The sequence below is a fragment of the Oncorhynchus kisutch genome, linkage group LG23, assembly GCF_002021735.2.
Source record: "Oncorhynchus kisutch isolate 150728-3 linkage group LG23, Okis_V2, whole genome shotgun sequence".
NCBI lineage: Eukaryota > Metazoa > Chordata > Actinopteri > Salmoniformes > Salmonidae > Oncorhynchus > Oncorhynchus kisutch.
The window spans coordinates 43,571,458-43,593,228 of record NC_034196.2 but is presented as its reverse complement, the minus strand read 5'-3'; the positions used below and the strand labels follow the sequence as shown (position 1 = coordinate 43,593,228).

The following is a 21,771-nucleotide window of genomic DNA, read 5'->3' as shown; positions in this document are numbered from 1 at the left end:
TGTGATAAATGGTCTAGTCTTAACGATAATTATTTCATAACAACTACAGGGATTGTATTGAAGGATAGTAAATGGTGAGAATGAAAGCAGGACAGCATAACTGTAGTCTTGTTGTACCATGGATCTAAAAACTCCAGAATATTATATTCTGCTCTGTACAAGAAGGGGAAGCCGGCCTTGCAGGGGACATGATCTCATGCCATGGGAGCATTGGGATGTGCTGTTATTAACGTTTAGCACTAGAAAACACCACTGTGATATAAAAAGGATGCCAAGCTAGAAGAACTGACCGCTTACTCAACTACCAACAGGGTTACCTACAGTACAACACATGCATTGATTCCCCCCCTCCTCCATACAAAAAATATCCCCTAACTCAGTTCTCTGGACAGCAAGGCACTGAATCATCAGGATACAAACCAGCTAGCTAGACACAATAAATTGTTGAGGCAGAACACTGGTGCCATGAACAACATATGAGACTTGGGATCTGTTTTTATTTGTCTACCTAACAGATCTAGCAGGACTGAATATCCATAGTTATGCATGTTGGTTAATGGTCCTTCATTAACTGACCCTTTGCCTAATAAAAGTAATTGCACCCTGGTCTAGTAGGGCACTACGTAGGGAATAGGGCTCTGGTCAGAAGTAGGGCACTACGTAGGGAATATGGTTCTGGTCAGAAGTAGGGCACTATGTAGGGAAGTGTGCCATTTGGGACGCAAACTTTGATCTTTCATTTGACCCATTTACACAGCTATAATTGTGTTCCTGACTGCAGTAGAAAAAAGGCACAGTGGTAACCAACCTAACGACAACCTAACGACCTGGCAACCTGCCCGCTGACCCCATTTCCAGGAAGTCCTAGTTAATGTGATCGTCACGGTAACAGAAAAAGATGGGATGGAACCGGATCCCTGTAATGTCTAATGGAGGAGACACTCTGTGGCCAGGTTGTCAGGCACCTAAAATGAGGTTGCTAGATGTTGAGGTAGATGCTCAGACTACAGTCGATTGACTTGACACTGTCTGAGAGACAAAACAAGGTAGTTAAATGAAAGACTTGGTCAAAAATAACTAAAATAAAATGTCCATCAGAAGTTTACATGGAAATCAGCAGACTGAACAATAAAAGTAGCATGTATGAAATTCCATACTGTTTACCATATGTCAAATCTGTACGTTGACAGGCTTATACAGAAGTCGGATCTTAATTTGACCTCGTTCGTCGCAGGAGGAAAATAATAAATCCTGCAGCAGGAAAGTTAGAATATCAGAAGAATATATTTAGAATGGCCACCAGGTGGCAGCATGAAGCGATGTTTGTATACCATGCAGTACTAAACTCAGCAAAAAAGAAACATCCCTTTTCAGGACCCTTTCTTTCAAAGATAATTCGTAAAAATCAAAATAAGTTCAGACTCTTCATTGTAAAGGGTTTAAAACACTTTCCTATGCTTGTTCAATGAACCATAAACAATTAATGAACATGCACCTGTGGAACAGTCGTTAAGACACTAACAGCTTACAGACGGTTAGCAATTAAGGTCACAGTTATGAAAACTTAGGACACTGAAGAGGCCTTTCTACTGACCATGAAAAAAAAAAAAAAAAAAAAATCTGCTCATCTGCGTGAACGTGCCTTAGGCATGCTGCAAGGAGGCATGAGGACTGCAGGTGTGGCCAGGGCAAGAAATTGCAATGTCCGTACTGTGAGACGCCTAAGACAGCGCTACAAGGAGAAAGGATGGACAGCTGATCGTCCTCGCAGTGGCAGACCACGTGTAACAACACCTGCACAGGATCGGTACATCCAAACATCCCACCTGTGGGACAGGTACAGGATGGCAGTAATAACTGCCCGAGTTATACCAGGAACGCACAATCCCTCCATCAGTGCTCAGACTGTCCGCAATAGGCTGAGAGAGGCTGGACTGAGGGCTTCTAAGCCTGTTGTAAGGCAGGTCCTCACCAGACATCACCGGCAACAATGTCGCCTACGGGCACAAACCCACCGTCGCTGGACCAGACAGGACTGGCAAAACGTGCTCTTCACTGACGAGTCGCGGTTTTGTCTCACCAGGGGTGATGGGCGGATTTGCGTTTATAGGCAAAGGAATAGCGTTACACCGAGGCCTGTACTCTGGAGCGGATCGATTTGGAGGTGGAGGGTCCGTCATGGTCTGGGGCGGTGTGTCACAGCACCGTGCTTCTACACCTGCATTGCTTGCTGTTTGGGGTTTTAGGCTGGGTTTCTGTACAGCACTTTGAGATATCGGCTGATGTACGAAGGGCTATATAAATACATTTGATTTGATCATCGGACTGAGCTTGTTGTCATTGCAGGCAATTTCAACGCTGTGCGTTACAGGGAAGACATCCTCCTCCCTCATGTGGTACCTTTCCTGCTGGCTCATCCTGACATGACCCTCCAGCATGACAATGCCACCAGCCATACTGCTCGTTCTGTGTGTGTTTTCGTACAAGACAGGAATGTCAGTGTTCTGCAGTGACCAGAGAAGAACACGGATCTCAATCCCATTGAGCACATCTGGGACCTGTTGGATCGGAGGGTGAGGGCTAGGGCCATTCCCCCCAGAAATGTCCGGGAACTTGCAGGTGCCTTGGTGGACGAGTGGGGTAACAGCTCACAGCAAGAACTGGCAAATCTGGTGCAGTCCATGAGGAGGAGATGCACTGCAGTACTTACTGCAGCTGGTGGCCACATCAGATACTGACTGTTACTTTTGACCCCCCCCCCCCTTTGTTCAGGGACACATTATTCCATTTCTGTCAGTCACATGTCTGTGGAACTTGTTAAGTTTGTGTCTGTTGTTGAATCTTATGTTTATACAAATATTAGAAATATTTACACATGTTACGTTCGCTGAAAATAAAACGCAGTTGACAGGACGTTTTTTGTTGTTGTTGAGTTTATATGCTAAGTGGAGGCTTTTTGTTTATATGTAGGCTAAGTGGAGGCTTCTTGTTTTTGAGGCTACAGCGTTTCTCTGCTGAATTCTTATGTGGATTATAATAAGCTGACATTTTTTAAGTGGTAGTTGTGTAGTTTGTTGTTTTTTTAAATATCAATTTGTTTTATTATTATGTGGAAGGCAATCAATAGGTCGAATAAATGATTGGTAACCTCAGTGTGGTGCAGCGGTAAACAGAATGCCAGAATCGACTCCGGCCCACTGCTCTTTGATGAAAATTCATTCCGTTAGGGGCAGGCAATGGTTTGGGTTAGGCTTTATGCCGCATTCAAAACAACTGGGAACTCGGAAATCTCCAACTTCAGTGCGTTCAAGACAACTGGAGATGAGCTCCAAATGAGATAAGAAAAAAAAAAATTGTTGAAAACGTCAGACTCGGAATTCCAAGTCGGAAACTTTTTCCGACCTGAAGATCACTGACGTCATTATTCGACCTCGAGTTCCCAGTTGTGATGAACGCACTGAAGTCAGAGATAACCGATTTAAGACTTCCCCAGATGATTTGAACGCAGCACTAGTCCTGCTTGTGTAGCCAGCGGACATGAGTTGGTCATGGTCAAGTGATGCGGTAGTCCCGCCTGCAAACGTCAAAACAAGTGAAGGTGGCTCCCCTTCCTGCTCGGGTGGCGCTCGGCGGTCGTCGTCGCCGGTCTACTAGCTGCCACCGATCCCTTTTCGTCCTTGTTGGGGTTTTGGGATGGGTGTTATTTAAGTTTGTTGGGAGTTTGTGTGGCTTGTTGTTATTGTTACGTTTGTGGTGTATCGTGTTTGTTTTACATAGACATGGAATCATGGTTTAATAATGTTTACATACCGCTTTACTCATCTCATATGTACCTACATTTCTCATCCTAATATTTATATCCACTGCTCAAAACAACAACATTAAAATAACACATCCTAGATCTGAATGAATTAAATATTATTATTAAATACTTTTTTCTTTACATAGTTGAATGTGCTGACAACAAAATCACACAGAAATTATCAATGGAAATCAAATTTATCAACCCATGGAGGTCTGGATTTGGAGTCAGACTCTAAATTAAAGTGGAAAACCACACTACAGGCTGATCCAACTTTGATGTAATGTCCTTAAAACAAGTCAAAATGAGGCTCAGTAGTGTGTGTGGCCTCCACGTGCCTGTATGACCTCCCTACAACGCCTGGGCATGCTCCTGATGAGGTGGCGGATGGTCTCCTGAGGGATCTCCTCCTAGACCTGGACTAAAGCATCCGCCAACTCCTGGACAGTCTGTTGGTGGATTCACTCAATTGGATTCAGGTCTGGGGTACGGGCGGACCAGTCCATAGCATCAATGCCTTCCTCTTGCAGGAACTGCTGACACACTCCAGCCACATGAGGTCTAGCATTGTCGTGCATTAGGAGGAACCCAGGGCCAACATATGGTCTCACAAGGGGTCTGAGGATCTCATCTCGGTACCTAATGGCAGTCAGGCTACCTCTGGCGAGCACATGGAGGGCTGTGCGGCCCCCCAAAGAAATGCCACCCCACACCATGACTGACCCACCGCCAAACCGGTCATGCTGGAGGATGTTCCAGGCAGCAGAACGTTCTCACGGCATCTCCAGACTGTCACATGTGCTCAGTGTGAACCTGCTTTCATCTGTGAAGAGCACAGGGCGCCAGTGGCGAATTTGCCAATCTTGGTGTTCTCTGGCAAATGCCAAACGTCCTGCATGGTGTTGGGCTGTAAGCCCAACCCCCACCTGTGGACGTCGGGCCCTCATACCACCCTCATGGAGTCTGTTCCTGACCGTTTGTGCAGACACATGAACATTTGTGGCCTGCTGGAGGTCATTTTGCAGGGCTCTGGCAGTGCTCTTCCTGCTCCTCCTTGCACAAAGGCTGCGGTAGCGGTCCTGCTGCTGGGTTGTTGCTCTCCTAGGGCCTCCTCCATGTCTCCTGATGTACTGGCCTGTCTCCTGGTAGTGCTTCCATGATCTGGACACTACGCTGACAGACACAGCAAACCTTCTTGCCACAGCTCGCATTGATGTGCCATCCTGGATGAGCTGCACTACCTGAGCCACTTGTGTGGGTTGTAGACTCCGTCTCATGCTACCACTAGAGTGAAAGCACCGCCAGCATTCAAAAGTGACCAAAACATCAGCCAGGAAGCATAGGAACTTGAAAGTAGTCTGTGGTCCCCACCTGCAGAACCACTCCTTTATTGGGGGTGTCTTGCTAAATGCCTATAATTTCCACCTGTTGTCTATTCCATTTGCACAACAGCATGTGAAATGTATTGTCAATCAGTGTTGCTTCCTAAGTGGACAGTTTGATTTCACAGAAGTGTGATTGACTTGGAGTTACATTGTGTTGTTTAAGTGTTCCCTTTATTTTTCCTTGAGCAGTGTATTTCTGGAGCTGGGAACACATTTAGTCAGATATTACTGCACTGTTGGAGCTGGGAACACAAGTACTTTGCTACACCCACAATAACATCTGCTAAATATGTGTATGTGACCAATACAATTTAATTTGAAGGGAACTGAAGGCTACTGTTCAGATGGTTTAAATGGAATGGTAGTCTGATGATCTATAACCCCTCACATAGCCTCATGTTAACTATAACCCCTCACATAGCCTCATGTTAACTATAACCCCTCACATAGCCTCATGTTAACTATAACCCCTCACATAGCCTCATGTTAACTATAACCCCTCACATAGCCTCATGTTAACTATAACCCCTCACATAGCCTCGTGTTAACTATAACCCCTCACATAGCCTCATGTTAACTATAACCCCTCACATAGCCTCATGTTAACTATAACCCCTCACATAGCCTCATGTTAACTATAACCCCTCACATAGCCTCATGTTAACTATAACCCCTCACATAGCCTCATGTTAATATAACCCCTCACATAGCCTCATGTTAATATAACCCCTCACATAGCCTCATGTTAATATAACCCCTCACATAGCCTCGTGTTAACTATAACCCCTCACATAGCCTCATGTTAATATAACCCCTCACATAGCCTCATGTTAATATAACCCCTCACATAGCCTCATGTTAACTATAACCCCTCACATAGCCTCGTGTTAAGTTAACTCCTGCAGAATTAAGCAGTTGTTGCAGTCAAAATTTGACTCGGGAACAAGAGTGGAGAAATATAATTTATTTCAGCATCTTACCTTTATTTTACTAGGCAAGTCAGTCAAGAACAAATTCTTATTTTCAATGACGGCCTAGGAACAGTGGGTTAACTGCCTTGTTCAAGGGCAGAACAACAGATTTTGTACCTTGTCGGGGATTTGAACTTGCAACCTTTCGGTTACTAGTCCAATGCTCTAACCACTAGGCTACACTGCCGCCCCATTCTCTTGAGAGAATGACTGCGTGGTCAGGGACTATCTGCAAAGGTGCTCTCTTTATCAGCATCGTCAGAGCTGATAGTATTTTAACCACAATAAATATGCATCCAAGCCAAACTGAAATCTTATCAGAAACATGTTGTTTTCACAGCTTTTAGTACCCTTAAAACCAGTCGAACTTGGAAATGTTCCAGTTGTTGTTGTTGTTGTTGTTGTTGTTGAGTTCATTTATTTTTTCCCCGGTCCCTAAACTTATTTTCTGTGTGAGAGAAGCAGTAATGAAAGAAAACTGTCAACTCAATTGAGACATTCATTCTATCGATGTACGACATTTTGTTTTTGGTGAGAGAGGGTTTGTTTTGTCTTTTTAGGGCAACAAGTAATGGCAGAGAAGCAGCATGTATCTAATTATAGACAAGTTAACTAACAAATAGCCTACAACAACAAAAAAGTAAAAGTGCCACACCCATCGGGTCACACAGAACACACACACGAGAGAACACACACACACGAGAACACACACACACACGAGAACACACACACACACGAGAACACACACACACACACACACACACACACACGAACACACACACACGAGAACACACACACACGAGAGAACACACACACACACACGAGAACACACACACACACACGAGAGAACACACACGAGAGAACACACACACACACACACACACACACGAGAACACACACACGAGAACACACACACGAGAACACACACACGAGAACACACACACGAGAACACACGGAAAACTAATCAAAGATTGATGTGAAAGATGAACTCAATCCAAAAGATTGTAAAATATAATCCAAAGGATAAAGACAAAGGCACTGGAGTGTTGGAGAATGACTAGAGAATAAAGGGGGGGACCCAACAGACCTAAGAATGGCTTCCACTCTTCTTCCACTGGGTTTTAGTTTCAATGTAGATGATAAATTGTCTACATTGTTATCAATGTATCATATGTCATTATCGGTGTATTGATCTGATTTCTAGAGGGAAAGCAGTTTAGGGACTTGGCATGCATCTGCCCCAGTGTGAAGACCAAGATGAGAATGATGATTGAGATTTTAGTGGGAGGAGCATGGGAATCAGGTGAGTCAGAGTGAGTTGAGAGAACTGGCCAATCAGAAAGACAGCATCATAGAGGTGCACACGTCACAGGGTCAGGCATCCAATCGCTGTTCAGCTTTCTAAATAAACAGGGCTTTGGAGATTTGATTTTGATTGGCTGATATCATAAACCAAAGCATGCGAGTCAATCGGAATTCAGATCAATGTATTGCAGATCGATTATCAGGCATGTCTCCAAGATAATACAGATCAAAGACTTTATTAGTTACATTTTTGGATACCAATTTGCAAATAGACTCAGCGAAATTACATTGCCCATGAGCAGCACCGCAGATATTGAGATAAGCAAGATGCAAGACTGTACTCTCACACAGTATCTGCACGGGTTTGCTTCACACTGTTAGTCACGTGACCAAAATAGGGGAGAAGTTGATCCTCGTGCTTCAATGCTCGTAGTTGTTGCGGAAATTGCCCCACAACGCTGATTACCTTCTGCAGCTACGTCATATCGCTGTGTCTACTTTTAATTAACATCAAATATGGTATTGATCAAATCACTAGTATACTATACATGGGGCACTAAATGTTATCTGTAATTTCCCCATAACATCACACCAACATACATCTTCCTATCCCCGGTCTGCATGCTTCATCTCTGAACATTGAGTGAATGTGCTGAATCTGTGACTGAGAGCTGAGGGCTCCCCCTGCTGGACAGAGCCAGTGTGTGCCTCTCTCCTGCTGTACACTGCAGCACTGAGCTTACTGGTGCCTCTAGAGGCTGCTGGTGGAATAGCAGCTCTGGGGTGTAGAGCTCCAAGTCTACTCCGCTGTCAGGGTGGCACAGCACCACCATGTCTACCCCCTCACCAGACTCTTCAGTCTGAGGAACACACGCTCTCCGATCAGGGCCAAGGCCCATTGGGGAGGGGAGGGTAATAAAACAGACAGACAGAGAGCAAAACAATAAGAAAAACAACAGAAAGGCAGACAGGAAATGAATATGTAGACTAAGAAGACTACGTAACATCCTAAATTAAATACAGTACAGAACACTAGCCTGATCCCAGATCTGTTTGTGCCATTCTTGACAACTCCTTGTCACATTTGGCGAGAAAGCAAAAACAGACTGGCACCCAGGCTAACAGACTGGCACCCAGGCTAACAGACTGGCACCCAGGCTAACAGACTGGCACCCAGGCTAACAGACTGGCACCCAGGCTAACAGACAAAACAAAGACATTGACAAACAACAAAATACACTCTGTTACCTAGTTAAAGGACTGATACTAGCAGTCCTACTGACTCTCTTCAACATAAGAGAGCATGTTCCATTAACAGAGGTGGCACAGGGTTTAGTTGTGCAAAAAGGACTTCAAAACAGATCTTATTTATGTCTTTAAACCAGAAAGCTCTTCACAGAGTGAGTGAGTGATTGTGTGTGAAGGATGGAGAGGAATAACCTGTTTGTCTGTGCGGTCCGCGATGCTGTACACCAGAGGTGGGATGGAGCCTTCGGCGGTCTTTCCTACATCAGTACGGAAGTGTTCACTGGCAGGCAGGCAGCTGGAGGAGAGGAGAGGTAGAGGAGGAGAGGTAGAGGTAGAGGTAGAGGTAGAGGTAGAGGGAGAGGGAGAGGTAGAGGTAGAGGTAGAGGGAGAGGAGAGAAAGGAACAGAGGTCAGCCCAGTTTAGTGATTTCTCTCACCGCCTACAAATCAACTAAAAACTACAACTAACTAATCCACCATCGCAACTGTAAAACACACAAACCTGTAAAACAAACTAAACCTAAACAGGGAAATCCACCTCAGAATGGTTTCTTACGGATTGGCACGTAGAAGACGAACAGCCTTTCTGACTAGTGGTTTCCCTGCTAAACCCAAACTACAACTAAAACCGCTAGTCTCAAGTGAAAACCATAGTGGCAAATATAAAAATTAAAAAAAGCTTTTCAGAGCCACTTACCAGACGCACACAATCCATAAGAAGAGGAAGTGAAATAAAAACGTAGTTTAGACCAGGTATACTCTGACATATAACTCGTAGTTTAGACCAGGTATACTCTGACATATAACTCGTAGTTTAGACCAGGTATACTCTGACATATAACTCTTAGTTTAGACCAGGTATACTCTGACATATAACTCGTAGTTTAGACCAGGTATACTCTGACATATAACTCGTAGTTTAGACCAGGTATACTCTGACATATAACTCGTAGTTTAGACCAGGTATACTCTGACATATAACTCGTAGTTTAGACCAGGTATACTCTGACATATAACTCGTAGTTTAGACCAGGTATACTCTGACATATAACTCGTAGTTTAGACCACGTATACTCTGACATATAACTCTTAATGTTCAAAGTTTACACAAACATGAATAAAGTTTAAAATTGTCTCTTGCTTCCTGGGGAAACTAGTTCCTTTCCAAGCATGTATCATAGTTGACAGCAATACGGTGTATCATCTTTAGGGACCAATCAAAATCAAGGGTGCGATACATTGACTTCTCTTAACGATCTAACCGCACATTAAAAAAAATAATAATAATAACTTTTTTTTTTAAATCACTTATCTGTTAAAATGAAAAGTTCATAAAAATACCACAATGCATTGTGCTGCTGCCAGCAATGGTTCGGGTTTACGTCCATTTCAGATGGGGAAGCATCGCACCAGTACAACCATTTCTGGAACGTAACTCCATACTGCTGTCGCTTGCTTTTCTCTGCCATTTTTCCCAACTGTTAACAACGATGATGTCGTGTTGGAGAGTCGACTCCAAAATAATTGATTACTCGAGTCCTTGCGCGTCGACTACCGGCGTCGACTCCCAATTATGTGTCGAGAGTCGACTCCACTAGGAATTGACAACTCGACTCCTAAGATTGTGTTTTAGGAACAGAGGAGACTGATTAGTTGGCGCACTTCCGAGAACACACACACACACACACACACACACCTTTCATAGCGAGCTAGCAAGGAACGGAGAGAGAGGGGCACAGTATAGGCAGGTCGGCCACCAGGCAGACAGTCAGGTTCAGCACTAGGCCTATCCATCGGTATAAATAAAAAGCATTATCTCGCAACGCATTCTCACAATTTCTTAGCTTGCAATGTCTTTTAACTTCAGTAAATCAGGGCCCATCGTCAATTTATAGGATATTCTACAGGCAACAGACCGAAGACTTAACACACACTGGTATCATTAGCACAGAAAATGATCAGGCGAGCCAGCGCCAGGGAGAAGAGGCAGGCACAAAGAACCGAGTAAGTATTCAGACCCTTTGACTTAATCCTTAACTTTGTTACATTACAGCCTTACTCTAAAATGGATCAATCATCCATCTACACACAATGACAAAGCAAAAGCAGGTTTTTAGAAATGTTTGCTAATTTAATAAAAACCTAAAAGTGTAATATCACATTTACGTAAAGTATTCAGAGCACTTTGTCAGTACTTTGTTGAAGCACTTTGTCAGTGATTGCAGCATCGAGTATTCTTGGGTATGAAGCTACAAGCTTGGCACACCTGTATTTGGGGTGTTTCTCCCATTCTTCTCTGCAGAGCCTCTCAAGCTCTGTCAGGTTGGATGTAGAGTGTCGCTGAACAGCTATTTTCAGGTCTCTCCAGAGATGTTCGATCCATTTCAAGTCCGAGCTCTGGCTGGGTCACTCAAGTACATTCATAGACTTGTCCCGAAGCCACTTCTGCATTGTCCTGGCTGTGTGCTTAGGGTCGTTGTCCTGTTGGAAGGTGAACCGTTGCCCCCAGTCTGAGGTCCTGAGCAGGTTTTCATCAAGGATCTCTCTATGCTTTGCTCCTTTCATCTTTCCCTCGACTAGTCTCTCAGTCCCCTGCCGCATGATGCTGCCACCACCATGTAGGGATGGTGCCAGGTTTCCTCCAGGCGTAACACTTGGCATTCAGGGGAGAGAGTTCAATCTTGGTTTCATCAGACCAGAGAATCTTGTTTCTCATGGTCTGAGAGTCCTTTAGTTGCCTTTTGGCAAACTCCAAGCGGGCTGTCATGTACCTTTTACTGCAGAGTGGCTTCTGTCTGGTCACTCTACCATAAAAGGCCTGATTGGTGGAGAGATGGGAGAACCTCCAGAAGGACAACCATCTCCACAGAGGAGAGCTCTACAGCTCTGTCAGAGTGACCATTGGGTTCTGGGCACCTCCCTGACCAAGGCATTTCTCTCCCCGATTGCTCAGTTTGGCTGGGTGGCCAGCTCTAGGAAGAGTCTTGGTGGTTCCAAACATCTTCCATTCAACAATGGAGGCCAATGTGCTCTTGGGGACCTTCAATACTGCAGATATTTTTTGGTACCCATCCCCATCCCCAGATATGTCTCTGTCTGGATCTACAGACAATTCCTTCAACCTCATGGCTTGTTTTTCCTTCTCTGACATGCACTGTCAACTGTGGGACCTTATATAGAGACAGGTGTGTTTCTTTCCCAAAATAATCATGTCCAAACTATTGAATTTACCACTGGTGGACTCAAATCGAGTTGTTGAAACATCTCAAGGATCATCAATGGAAACAGGATGCACCTGATCTCAACTTCAAGTCTCATAGCAAAGGGTCTAAATACTTACCACCACCTTTCAAAAGTTTAGGGTCACTTAGAAATAAAAGCAAAAAATGTTGTCCATTAAAATATCAAATTTATCAGAAATATAGTGTAGACATTGTTAATGTTGTAAATGACTATTGTAGCTGGAAACGGCTGATTTTTAATGGAATATCTACATAGGTGTACAGAGGCCCATTATCAGCAACCATCACTCCCTGTGTTCCAATGGCACATTGTGTTAGCTGATCTAAGTTGATCATTTTAAAAGGCTAATTAATTGTTTGAAAACCCTTTTGCAATTATGTTAGCACAGCTGAAAACTGTTGTTTCTGATTAAAGAAGCAATAAAACTGGCTTTCTTTAGACTAGTTGAGTATCTGAAGCATAAGCATTGGTGTGTTCGATTCCAGACTCAAAATGGCCAGAGACAATGCACTTCCTTCTCAAACTCGTCAGTCTATTCTTGCTCTGAGAAATGAAGGCTATTCCATGTGAGAAATTGCCAAGAAACTGAAGATCCTGTACAACGCTCCCTTCACAGAACAGCGCAAACTGGCCCTAACCGGAATAGAAAGAGTGGGAGGCCCCGGTGCACAACTGAGCAAGAGGACAAGTACATTAGAGTGACTAGTTTGAGAAACAGACGACTCTGATCAATTTCATGTTATTTTAGAAAGGACAACAAAAAATGTTTTGCTCATCTTTCAAAAACAAGGACATTTCTAAATGACCCCAAACTTTTGAACAGTAGTGTAGGTATTTGGATTAGTTTTTTTCAACAACAAAAAAAGTCCTCACTTTGTCATTATGGGTATTGTGTGTATATTGATGACCCCCAAAAAAAAAAAAAAGTATTTGATCCATTTTAGAATAAGGCTGTAATGGAACAAAATGTGGAGAAAGTCGAGGGGTCTGAATACTTCCTGAAAGCGTTGTATGTCTTAGTAAACTGTATCTCAAACGTCTTAACTTCCCATGCATCGCAAATTCACCAAATGAGTCTAGTTTGACTCAACCTCCCTGGTTTTATTTACACTACACAGGCCTTTATAGCCCATTGTCTAGTGAGGATATTAACATGGAAAATCATATATTTGTGATAATTGCATTGTGCATTTAAAAAATAATAATTACTGACATTCATTCATAGTTGTCAGGTGAGTCGAAGTAGAAGGGTACAACGAGTATAACAGACAACATAACAGACTAACGGACACCATAACGGACGTCTCCTATACAGGTGCTGTTGTTCCTCACCTGGCGGGGAGCTTGTAGATGTACGAGCATCCGTCCTCGGTCCAGATGATGATCTTGTCGGCGGCGATGAAGTCTCCTCCGGTCCAGGACTGGTCGTTCTCACTGGGCACTGAGCACAGCAAGGAATAGTCCCCCGCATCAAACACCTGATACAAACATTTCAGGATACGTTAGTCCGAGTTTACGAGTTGTCGCAACCCCCCCCCCCATGCCGAAGACTCAAACACAAAGCTACGCTACTGTAGCCTGATCGGTTTGTGTCGTCTTGCCACAACTCCTATTGTCATATTGACAGCATAAACAGATCTGGAAACAGGCCTAATCGAAGGGGCCTAGGTCTACAGTGTGATTCTATGAATGTTTCAACCAGGGTAGTGAGGGAGAGACCCAGGGAGCATGGGCTCTAGCCACCTACCCTCCAGTACTTGGAGCAGACCACTAGCAGAGAGAGCTGTGTGAAGGTGCAGAAGGAGATGCTCTGACAGCCCCCACAGTAGATGGGCTTAGACTCCTCCTCAAACACTGGATCCAGATCCTGTTGGGGAACAGGAAGAGGAAACACACACGTAGGAAGTGACTGAACTGCATTATTCATTTCCATCACACTTAGCGACCGCTAATGTTCCTAGAAACAACAAAAAAAAATAAACAATAGAACTATAATAGACATTTGAATTGTCTGCGTGTGTCCCAGTTACTCTAATTAGTCCCAATAGTCATGATCTTAGCTGGAACAATTCCTGGTTAATAGGAGTATTGTGTGGAGGCTAACAGCATGATCACATCACCATCCTGATGTGTCTCAGTAACTCTACCTACATCCTGTTGACATCCTGATGTGTCTCAGTAACACTACCTACATCCTGTTGACATCCTGATGTGTCTCAGTAACACTCTACCTGCATCCTGTTGACATCCTGATGTGTCTCAGTAACACTACCTGCATCCTGTTGACATCCTGATGTGTCTCAGTCCCACTCTACCTATATCCTGTTGACATCCTGATGTGACTCAGTAACACTACCTACATCCTGTTGACATCCTGTTGGCATCCTGATGTGTCTCAGTAACACTACCTGCATCCTGTTGACATCCTGATGTGTCTCAGTCCCACTCTACCTATATCCTGTTGACATCCTGATGTGACTCAGTAACACTACCTACATCCTGTTGACATCCTGTTGGCATCCTGATGTGTCTCAGTAACACTACCTGCATCCTGTTGACATCCTGATGTGTCTCAGTCCCACTCTACCTAAATCCTGTTGACATCCTGATGTGACTCAGTAACACTACCTACATCCTGTTGAGTCTCAGTCCCACTCTACCTGCATCCTGTTGACATCCTGAGTGATGATCCACACCTTCAGTATCCCAGTGACCGATACTGCTACCACTGTGTCCTCTGAAAAGATAACACACATTATGATGAGGGGTATGATAACCTTCCGGTTACTAGTCCAACGCTCTAACCCCCTACCGCCCCAAATCAGGAGTTTACAGTTTGAATCAACTATCAATGGCTCAATACAGCCATAAAAGACCGTGACGGTTGAACAACGTTACCGTGGCAAATACAGACCTCGACGGTTGAACAACGTTACCGTGGCAAATACAGACTGACGGTTGAACAACGTTACCGTGGCAAATACAGACCTCGACGGTTGAACAACGTTACCGTGGCAAATACAGACCTCGACGGTTGAACAACGTCACCGTGGCAAATACAGACCTCGACGGTTGAACAACGTCACCGTGGCAAATACAGACCTCGACGGTTGAACAACGTTACCGTGGCAAATACAGACCTCGACGGTTGAACAACGTTACCGTGGCAAATACAGACCTCGACGGTTGAACAACGTTACCGTGGCAAATACAGACCTCGACGGTTGAACAACGTTACCGTGGCAAATACAGACCTCGACGGTTGAACAACGTTACCATGGCAAATACAGACTGACGGTTGAACAACGTTACCGTGGCAAATACAGACCTCGACGGTTGAACAACGTTACCATGGCAAATACAGACTGACGGTTGAACAACGTTACCGTGGTCAGAGGTCTATCTAATCCAAGTTTTAGAAGTGTTAGTGGACTGTTCCTGGACGGCAGTTAGAGAGGCTCAGTTACAAAAATCTAATTTGCAGGATTCCCTCCCTGCCTTTTCCCCTTCTGATTCTGGACATCATCCAAACGGGATATTTGGAAAACCTGGTAAAGCTCCTGAAATTTTGGAACCCTATGGTTGACTGACCTTGTGTGTGTGTGTGTGTGTGTGTGTGTGGTGTGCATATGATGAATAGTATTGCATAGCATACTATAGGATAGTATTGCATAGCATACTATAGGATAGTATTGCATAGCATACTATAGGATAGTATTGCATAGCATACTATAGGATAGTATTGTATAGCATAGTGTGAAGTAGGCTACCTTGTGTGCGATGTGAGTGTATGATGCTCATGGAGCTGATCCAATCAGGAGAGATCTTAGAGACGAGGGAGTAGAGGACCTCCAGGCTGGTGGCGTCCACCACTAGGATCTCTGGGTAATGTCCATTACACAGCAGACGACCCTCACGCTGCGTACCGATGGTGAACTGGTAGAACTAGACAGAGGAGAAGAGTGAGGGTTAGAGTTGGGGTTAGTTCCAAGGATAGTAGCACCTAGGATCTCTGGGTAATGTCCGTTACACAGCAGACAGGTAGAAATAGGTAGAGGACAGGACCAGTGAGACTCAGACACAATATAAAAACAGACTAGTGATAAGGTCAGGGTTTTGCCCGCCTCGTTACGAACCAGGTATCCCTAAAACAGGAAGTCTGGGGAAGTTATATGACAGAAAACAGCTAAAGAGGGGCGGGAACACGGTGTAAATCAATGACACCTCACAACAAACCAATCAAATGCCTTGCTTGAGCAGAGCTCCAGAAGGTACTCAGTGGATTAGTCCAGGTGGAGCAACAGTCTCGGGGGACTAGTACAGCAGAAGCAACAGTCTCAGGGGATTAGTACAGCAGAAGCAACAGTCTCAGGGGATTAGTCCAGGTGGAGCAACAGTCTCAGGGGATTAGTCCAGGTGGAGCAACAGTCTCAGGGGATTAGTCCAGGTGGACTACAGCCGTGGAAGAGAGCCGTGGACTACAGATACGTGGTGAGAAAAAAAGCCATATACGTTACCTGGATCCCGGTGTGAGCGCAGGCCAGCTTAGTGAACTCAATACAGCGTCCATCGTTGACATCCCACAAGCACATCTCCCTACACACAAAGCAGATAGTGAATAGACAACATTAGAGCAATAACTGATACCATACATACAAAAGTATGTGGACACACCTTCAAATAAGTTGATTCGGCTATTTCAGCCACACCCGTTGCTGACAGGTGTATAAAATCGAGCACACTGCCATGCAATCTCCATAGACAAACATTGACAATAGAATGGCCTTAATGAAGAGCTCAGTGACTTTCAACGTGGCACCATCATAGGATGCCACCTTTCTAACAACACAAGTTCGTCAAATTTCTGCCCTGCTAGAGCTGACCCCCGGTCAACTGTATGTGCTGTTACTGTAAAGTGGAAACGTCTAGGAGCAACAACGGCTAAGCCACGAAGTGGTAGGCCACACAAGCTCACAGAATGGGACCGACGAGTGCTTTAAAGCGTAGCGAGTACAAATCGTCTGCCCTCAGCTGCAACACCCACTACCGAGTTCCAAATTGCCTCTGGAAGCAACGTCAGTGCAACAACTGTTCAGCAACAACTGCCCCAATGCATAGTGCCAACTGTAAAGTTTGGTGGAGGAGGAATAATGGTCTGGGGCTGTTTTTCATGGTTTGGGTTAGGCCTCTTAGTTCCAGTGAAGGGAAATCAACGCTACAGCATACAATGACATTCTAGACGATTCTGTGCTTCCAACATTGTGACATCAGTTTGGGGAAAGCCCTTTCCCGTTTGTGCAAAAAGTGAGGTCCATACAGAAATGGTTTGTCAAGATCAGTGTGGAAGAACTTGATTGCCTGCACAGAGCCCTGACCTCAACCCGTTGGGCTGAATTGGAACTCTGACTGCAAGCCAGGCCTTACCGCCCAAAATCAGTGCCCGACCTCACTAACACTCCCTGCAGGAATGTTCCATCATCTAGCGGAAAGCCTTCCCAGAAGAGTGGAGGTTTTTATAGCAGCAAAGGGGGGACCAACTCCATATTAACGCCCATCATTTTGTAATGAGATGTTTGACGAGCAAGTACTTTTAGTCATGTAGTGTAACACATATGGAATCATGTATTACCAAAAAAAAGTGTTAAACAAATCAAAATATATTTTATATTTGAGATTCTTCAAAGTAGCCACCCTTTGCCTTGATGACAGCTATGCACACTCCTGGCATTCTCTCAACTTAACTTCACCTGGAATACATTTCCAATAGTCTTGAAGGAATTCCCACATATGCTGAGCACTTGTTGAGTGCCATTCTTTCACTCTGCTGTCCAACTCATCCCAAATCATCTCAATTGTGTTGAGGTTGGGTGATTGTGGAGGCCAGGTCATCTGATGCAGCACTCCATCACAATACTTCTTGGTCAAATAGCCCTTTACACAACCCAGAGGTGTGTTTTGGGTCATTGCTCTGTTGAAAAACAAAAGATAGTCCCACTAAGCGCAAACCAGATGGGAGGCGTATCGCTGCAGTAGCCATGCAGGTTAAGTGTGCCTTGAATTCTAAATAAATCACAGCGTCACCCGCAAAGTACCCCCACACCATAACACCTCCTCCTCCCTGCTTCACGGTCAGAACCACACATGTGGAGGTCATCCGTTCACCTACTATGCGTCTCACAAAGACAACGGTGACAGATCCCAACCGGTCTCATGTTCATTGCTCGTGTTTCTTTGCCCCGGCAAGTCTCTTCTTCTTATTGGTGTCCTTTAGTAGTTGTTTCTTTGCAGCAATTCGACCATGAAGGTCTGATCTACACAGTCTCCTCTGAACAGTTGCTGTTGAGATGTGTCTGTTAGTTGAACTCTGTGAAGCATTTATTTGGGCTGCAATTTCTGAGGCTGGTAACTAATGAACTTACCCCCTGCAGCAGAGGTAACTCTGGGTCTTCCTTTCCTGTGGCGGTCCTCATGAGAGCCAGTTTCATTATAGCGCTTGATGGTATTTGCGACTGCACTTGAAGAAACTGTCAAAGTCCTTGCAATAGGGCTATCTTCTGTATACCACCCCTAACATGTCACAACACAACTGATTGGCTCCCTGTGGGGTACGCCCACCACTGTACTTCCTGTGGGGTACGCCCACCACTGTACTTCCTGTGGGGTACGCCCACCACTGTACTTCCTGTGGGGTACGCCCACCACTGTACTTCCTGTGGGGTACGCCCACCACTGTACTTCCTGTGGGGTACGCCCACCACTGTACTTCCTGTGGGGTACGCCCACCACTGTACTTCCTGTGGGGTACGCCCACCACTGTACTTCCTGTGGGGTACGCCCACCACTGTACTTCCTGTGGGGTACGCCTACTGTATTCACTACTCACCCACTCTCTGAGGCGCTGACGATGTACTGTTTGTCACTGCAGGGGCTGGCTTTAGACAGGCAGGTGATGGAGGCTGTGTGACCGAACAACATGGCCCTGGGACTGATCTGAGAACAGCACAGGAGACAGGACAGTCAAGTTAGGTAAACCACTCAACCCATAGGCAACCCACAGGACAGAGGCACACCGCTGTTTCACTTTCACATTAAGATCCTCTTATACCTGCGAATTAACACAGTAACTACATTACACAGGCAACTCAGGTGTGCTTGGCCTACATCAGGGGTAGACAACTAGATTCAGCCACGCAACGATTTTATGTTGAGAGTTGAGAGAATTGTCTGGTGGCCGGAAAATGCAAATAATGTGTAACACCCCAAATTGACCAAAACTAAGCACAAAAATGTTTTGCAAGTACATTATATATTTCAATGTACGTTTCTAAAACATGAACCAATAAGGCTGATTTGGTTAGATTCATTATATAATTTATCTATGATCAATGTGTTTGGGACCGATTGAGATACATTGTCTTGATATAGTAAAATAGTCTATGTATAAATGGAATGAAGTAGATTACCTGGGCTCCTAGTGATTCAGTTATTTTCTCTAATTACTATGGCTGAGGGATTAGCATATAGTATTTTAATCATATGAATGAAATTGGAGCCCAAGCCCCACATGTTCCAAGACGGACCAGAGATGTGACCATTCTAGTCTATCAAAACCATTTCCTGTGTGGAGAGATAAGGCTATTATAAGCATCTAAGATGTGTAATACGCGACAGAGATTTACCAAGGATAAAGTCGTATTATGATGATGTATTTTTCTGTTGTATTTTTACCCCCAATTTTGATCGTCTCATCGCTGCAACTCCCCAACGGGCTCGGGTGGCAAAGGTCGAGTCATGCGTCCTACGAAACATTCAACCACCAAACCGCGCTTCTTAACACCCGCCCACTTAACCCGGAAGTAAATCACCTCACAAACAATCTCCTGGAAAGTAGCGGCCAGCTGTTTCTGCGGTCTGGTTTTGAGAGCCGCCACGCAGATGAATTGTCGATGGACAGATAATGCTATATGCTCGAGCGAAATAGAGTTGCTAGTTCGTCATTTTCATACAATGAAAGTCCCCACACCTTAATGTGGTGTTGACAACTGACCATTTTGTTTATTCTTAGTAATTTTGCTAAAGAAAAGCCCCGATAACGACACGTTTAATTTCATAGAGATCACGTTATTTTCTTATTTATTTGTGGGAATACTTGGGAACAGATTTCCTAAATTAAACCCTGGTGATTTTACAATCGTTTTTTGACCTAACACCGAAATTCTCCCAAAATCTTTGCACCCCCGCGCCACCTGTTGCCAATCCCTGTCCTACGTGGACAAACTTCCATATATAACCAGAATGAGTAACATGTTTACCTTTCGGACCCAAACGCATGTTTGGAGGTCAAAGGTCACGTCAGGCTTACCTCGAGGTCAGAGGTCATGTCCCAAATGCAGATCTGTCCATCGTGGCAGCCGGTGATGATGGTGGCGAGGTCATCCATGACCAGCAGGCTGGAGATGCAGTGAGTGGGCGCCGTCCGGCCCCACAGCACTATGGGTAAAACCAGGCTGTTTCCTGACATTTTCTCTGTTGACCTGTAGAGAGAGAGAGGGAAAGAGTTAAAGAGCTGACAAACATTGGTGGGAGGGCACTACACAAGGCAGCATTGAGGTCAGAGGTCATTATTGAAGGGCAGACCATAGACTTTTACAGTGGGTGACGTACCGTTACTGAGTTAGAGAGTTACTGTCGGCACATTAGAGTAGTTTTCAGATCAATTCCACACTTTCCAATAACCTCTTCACAAATCTATGACCAATAGTCTGTGGTGATTCAAATAAAAACAGTAAGGACTATTGTGACACTCACACAATCATAAGATAGTGACAGAGATACCGATGGACTAAGGTTTGTTTTAGGGAAGCACCGCAAAACAGGAATTTTCTCCAATGACAGACAGAGACCATTACCAAGGCATAACACAGAAAAGCAGAACCAACTGCCAACTTAGTTCAGAGTGCTTTCATGACCTGGCTGAAAACCCATGAATCACATTCAAAAGTTCAATGTTTACACAAAATTAAATTAAATTAAAATAGGCTCTTGAAAACAAATTAAAGGCCATCTGTTTTATGCTACACAATCATTCACCTATTAAAACATTACTGGCCCATAGTAACATAGCTCAATATGACTGATGTGTTAAAGCTAAATCCCAAATATCCAGTTTAATGTAAAGATCAAACTGTAGATGAAATAAAAGCAGAACTGTGGAGATACCCCATGTTAAAAACGGTAATGAACAACAGAACAGCCTACACTATTTACAACAAATGTTACTGCAAAATGTCTACTGGTCAACATCCTTCCAAAACAAGCAGATAAAACACTTCTAGAAAACGTGAAAATTATTCCTCGTCGTCTAGCCACAACTTTTTTTTTTTTTTTAAGTCATAAAATGGAGGCTAGGGATTAGAGACACATCTAGATTCTTCTAGAAAACTGAAAACACAAAAGGTTAGGCCTAAGTCATTCAGTGTCCAAGTTTAAAAATCGTCAGTACAGTACCTTATGATACACTCATGAGTTGTCTCAGTCAGAGCAGACCTCAGCCTGCGAAACATCACTTTTATCTTCCCAAGATGCATCAGCTTCATTTTTGGATAATTCAGTGAAATCGCTGTCGTAGCACCAGAACTACCTCTGCTTTCAGTGCAACAAACTAGTACTAGACAGTGACACACTGCTTTTGACTTTCAAAGTCTACCACCAATCTCTCGCCACAGGCTTTCAGAGTTTAATCAATTAAAATCAGCCTACAACAGCAGGACATGGAGTCAGTGAAGTGAGGGGGATCCATAGAACCACATAGTGCTTTG

General features: G+C 44.3%; 1 protein-coding gene across 3 annotated transcripts in view; it reads right to left on the bottom strand.

Annotated features, from left to right (window-relative positions):
- Positions 1–21,771, bottom strand: part of wdr7 (WD repeat domain 7) — a 323,738-nt gene that overhangs the window by 296,890 nt on the left and 5,077 nt on the right. For 2 of the 3 annotated variants that reach the window (XM_031802280.1, XM_031802281.1), the window contains exons 2-9: positions 20,316–20,487; positions 18,837–18,943; positions 16,471–16,549; positions 15,724–15,898; positions 14,614–14,690; positions 13,701–13,820; positions 13,286–13,431; positions 8,904–9,006 (exon numbers count right to left, since the gene is read on the bottom strand). In XM_031802280.1, the coding sequence (XP_031658140.1) occupies positions 8,904–9,006; positions 13,286–13,431; positions 13,701–13,820; positions 14,614–14,690; positions 15,724–15,898; positions 16,471–16,549; positions 18,837–18,943; positions 20,316–20,474 (966 nt within the window). In that variant the 5' untranslated portion in view covers positions 20,475–20,487. Of the gene's footprint in view, positions 1–8,903; positions 9,007–13,285; positions 13,432–13,700; positions 13,821–14,184; positions 14,222–14,613; positions 14,691–15,723; positions 15,899–16,470; positions 16,550–18,836; positions 18,944–20,315; positions 20,488–21,771 lie in introns of those variants that run through there. The other variant, XM_031802282.1, reaches the window with a different exon arrangement.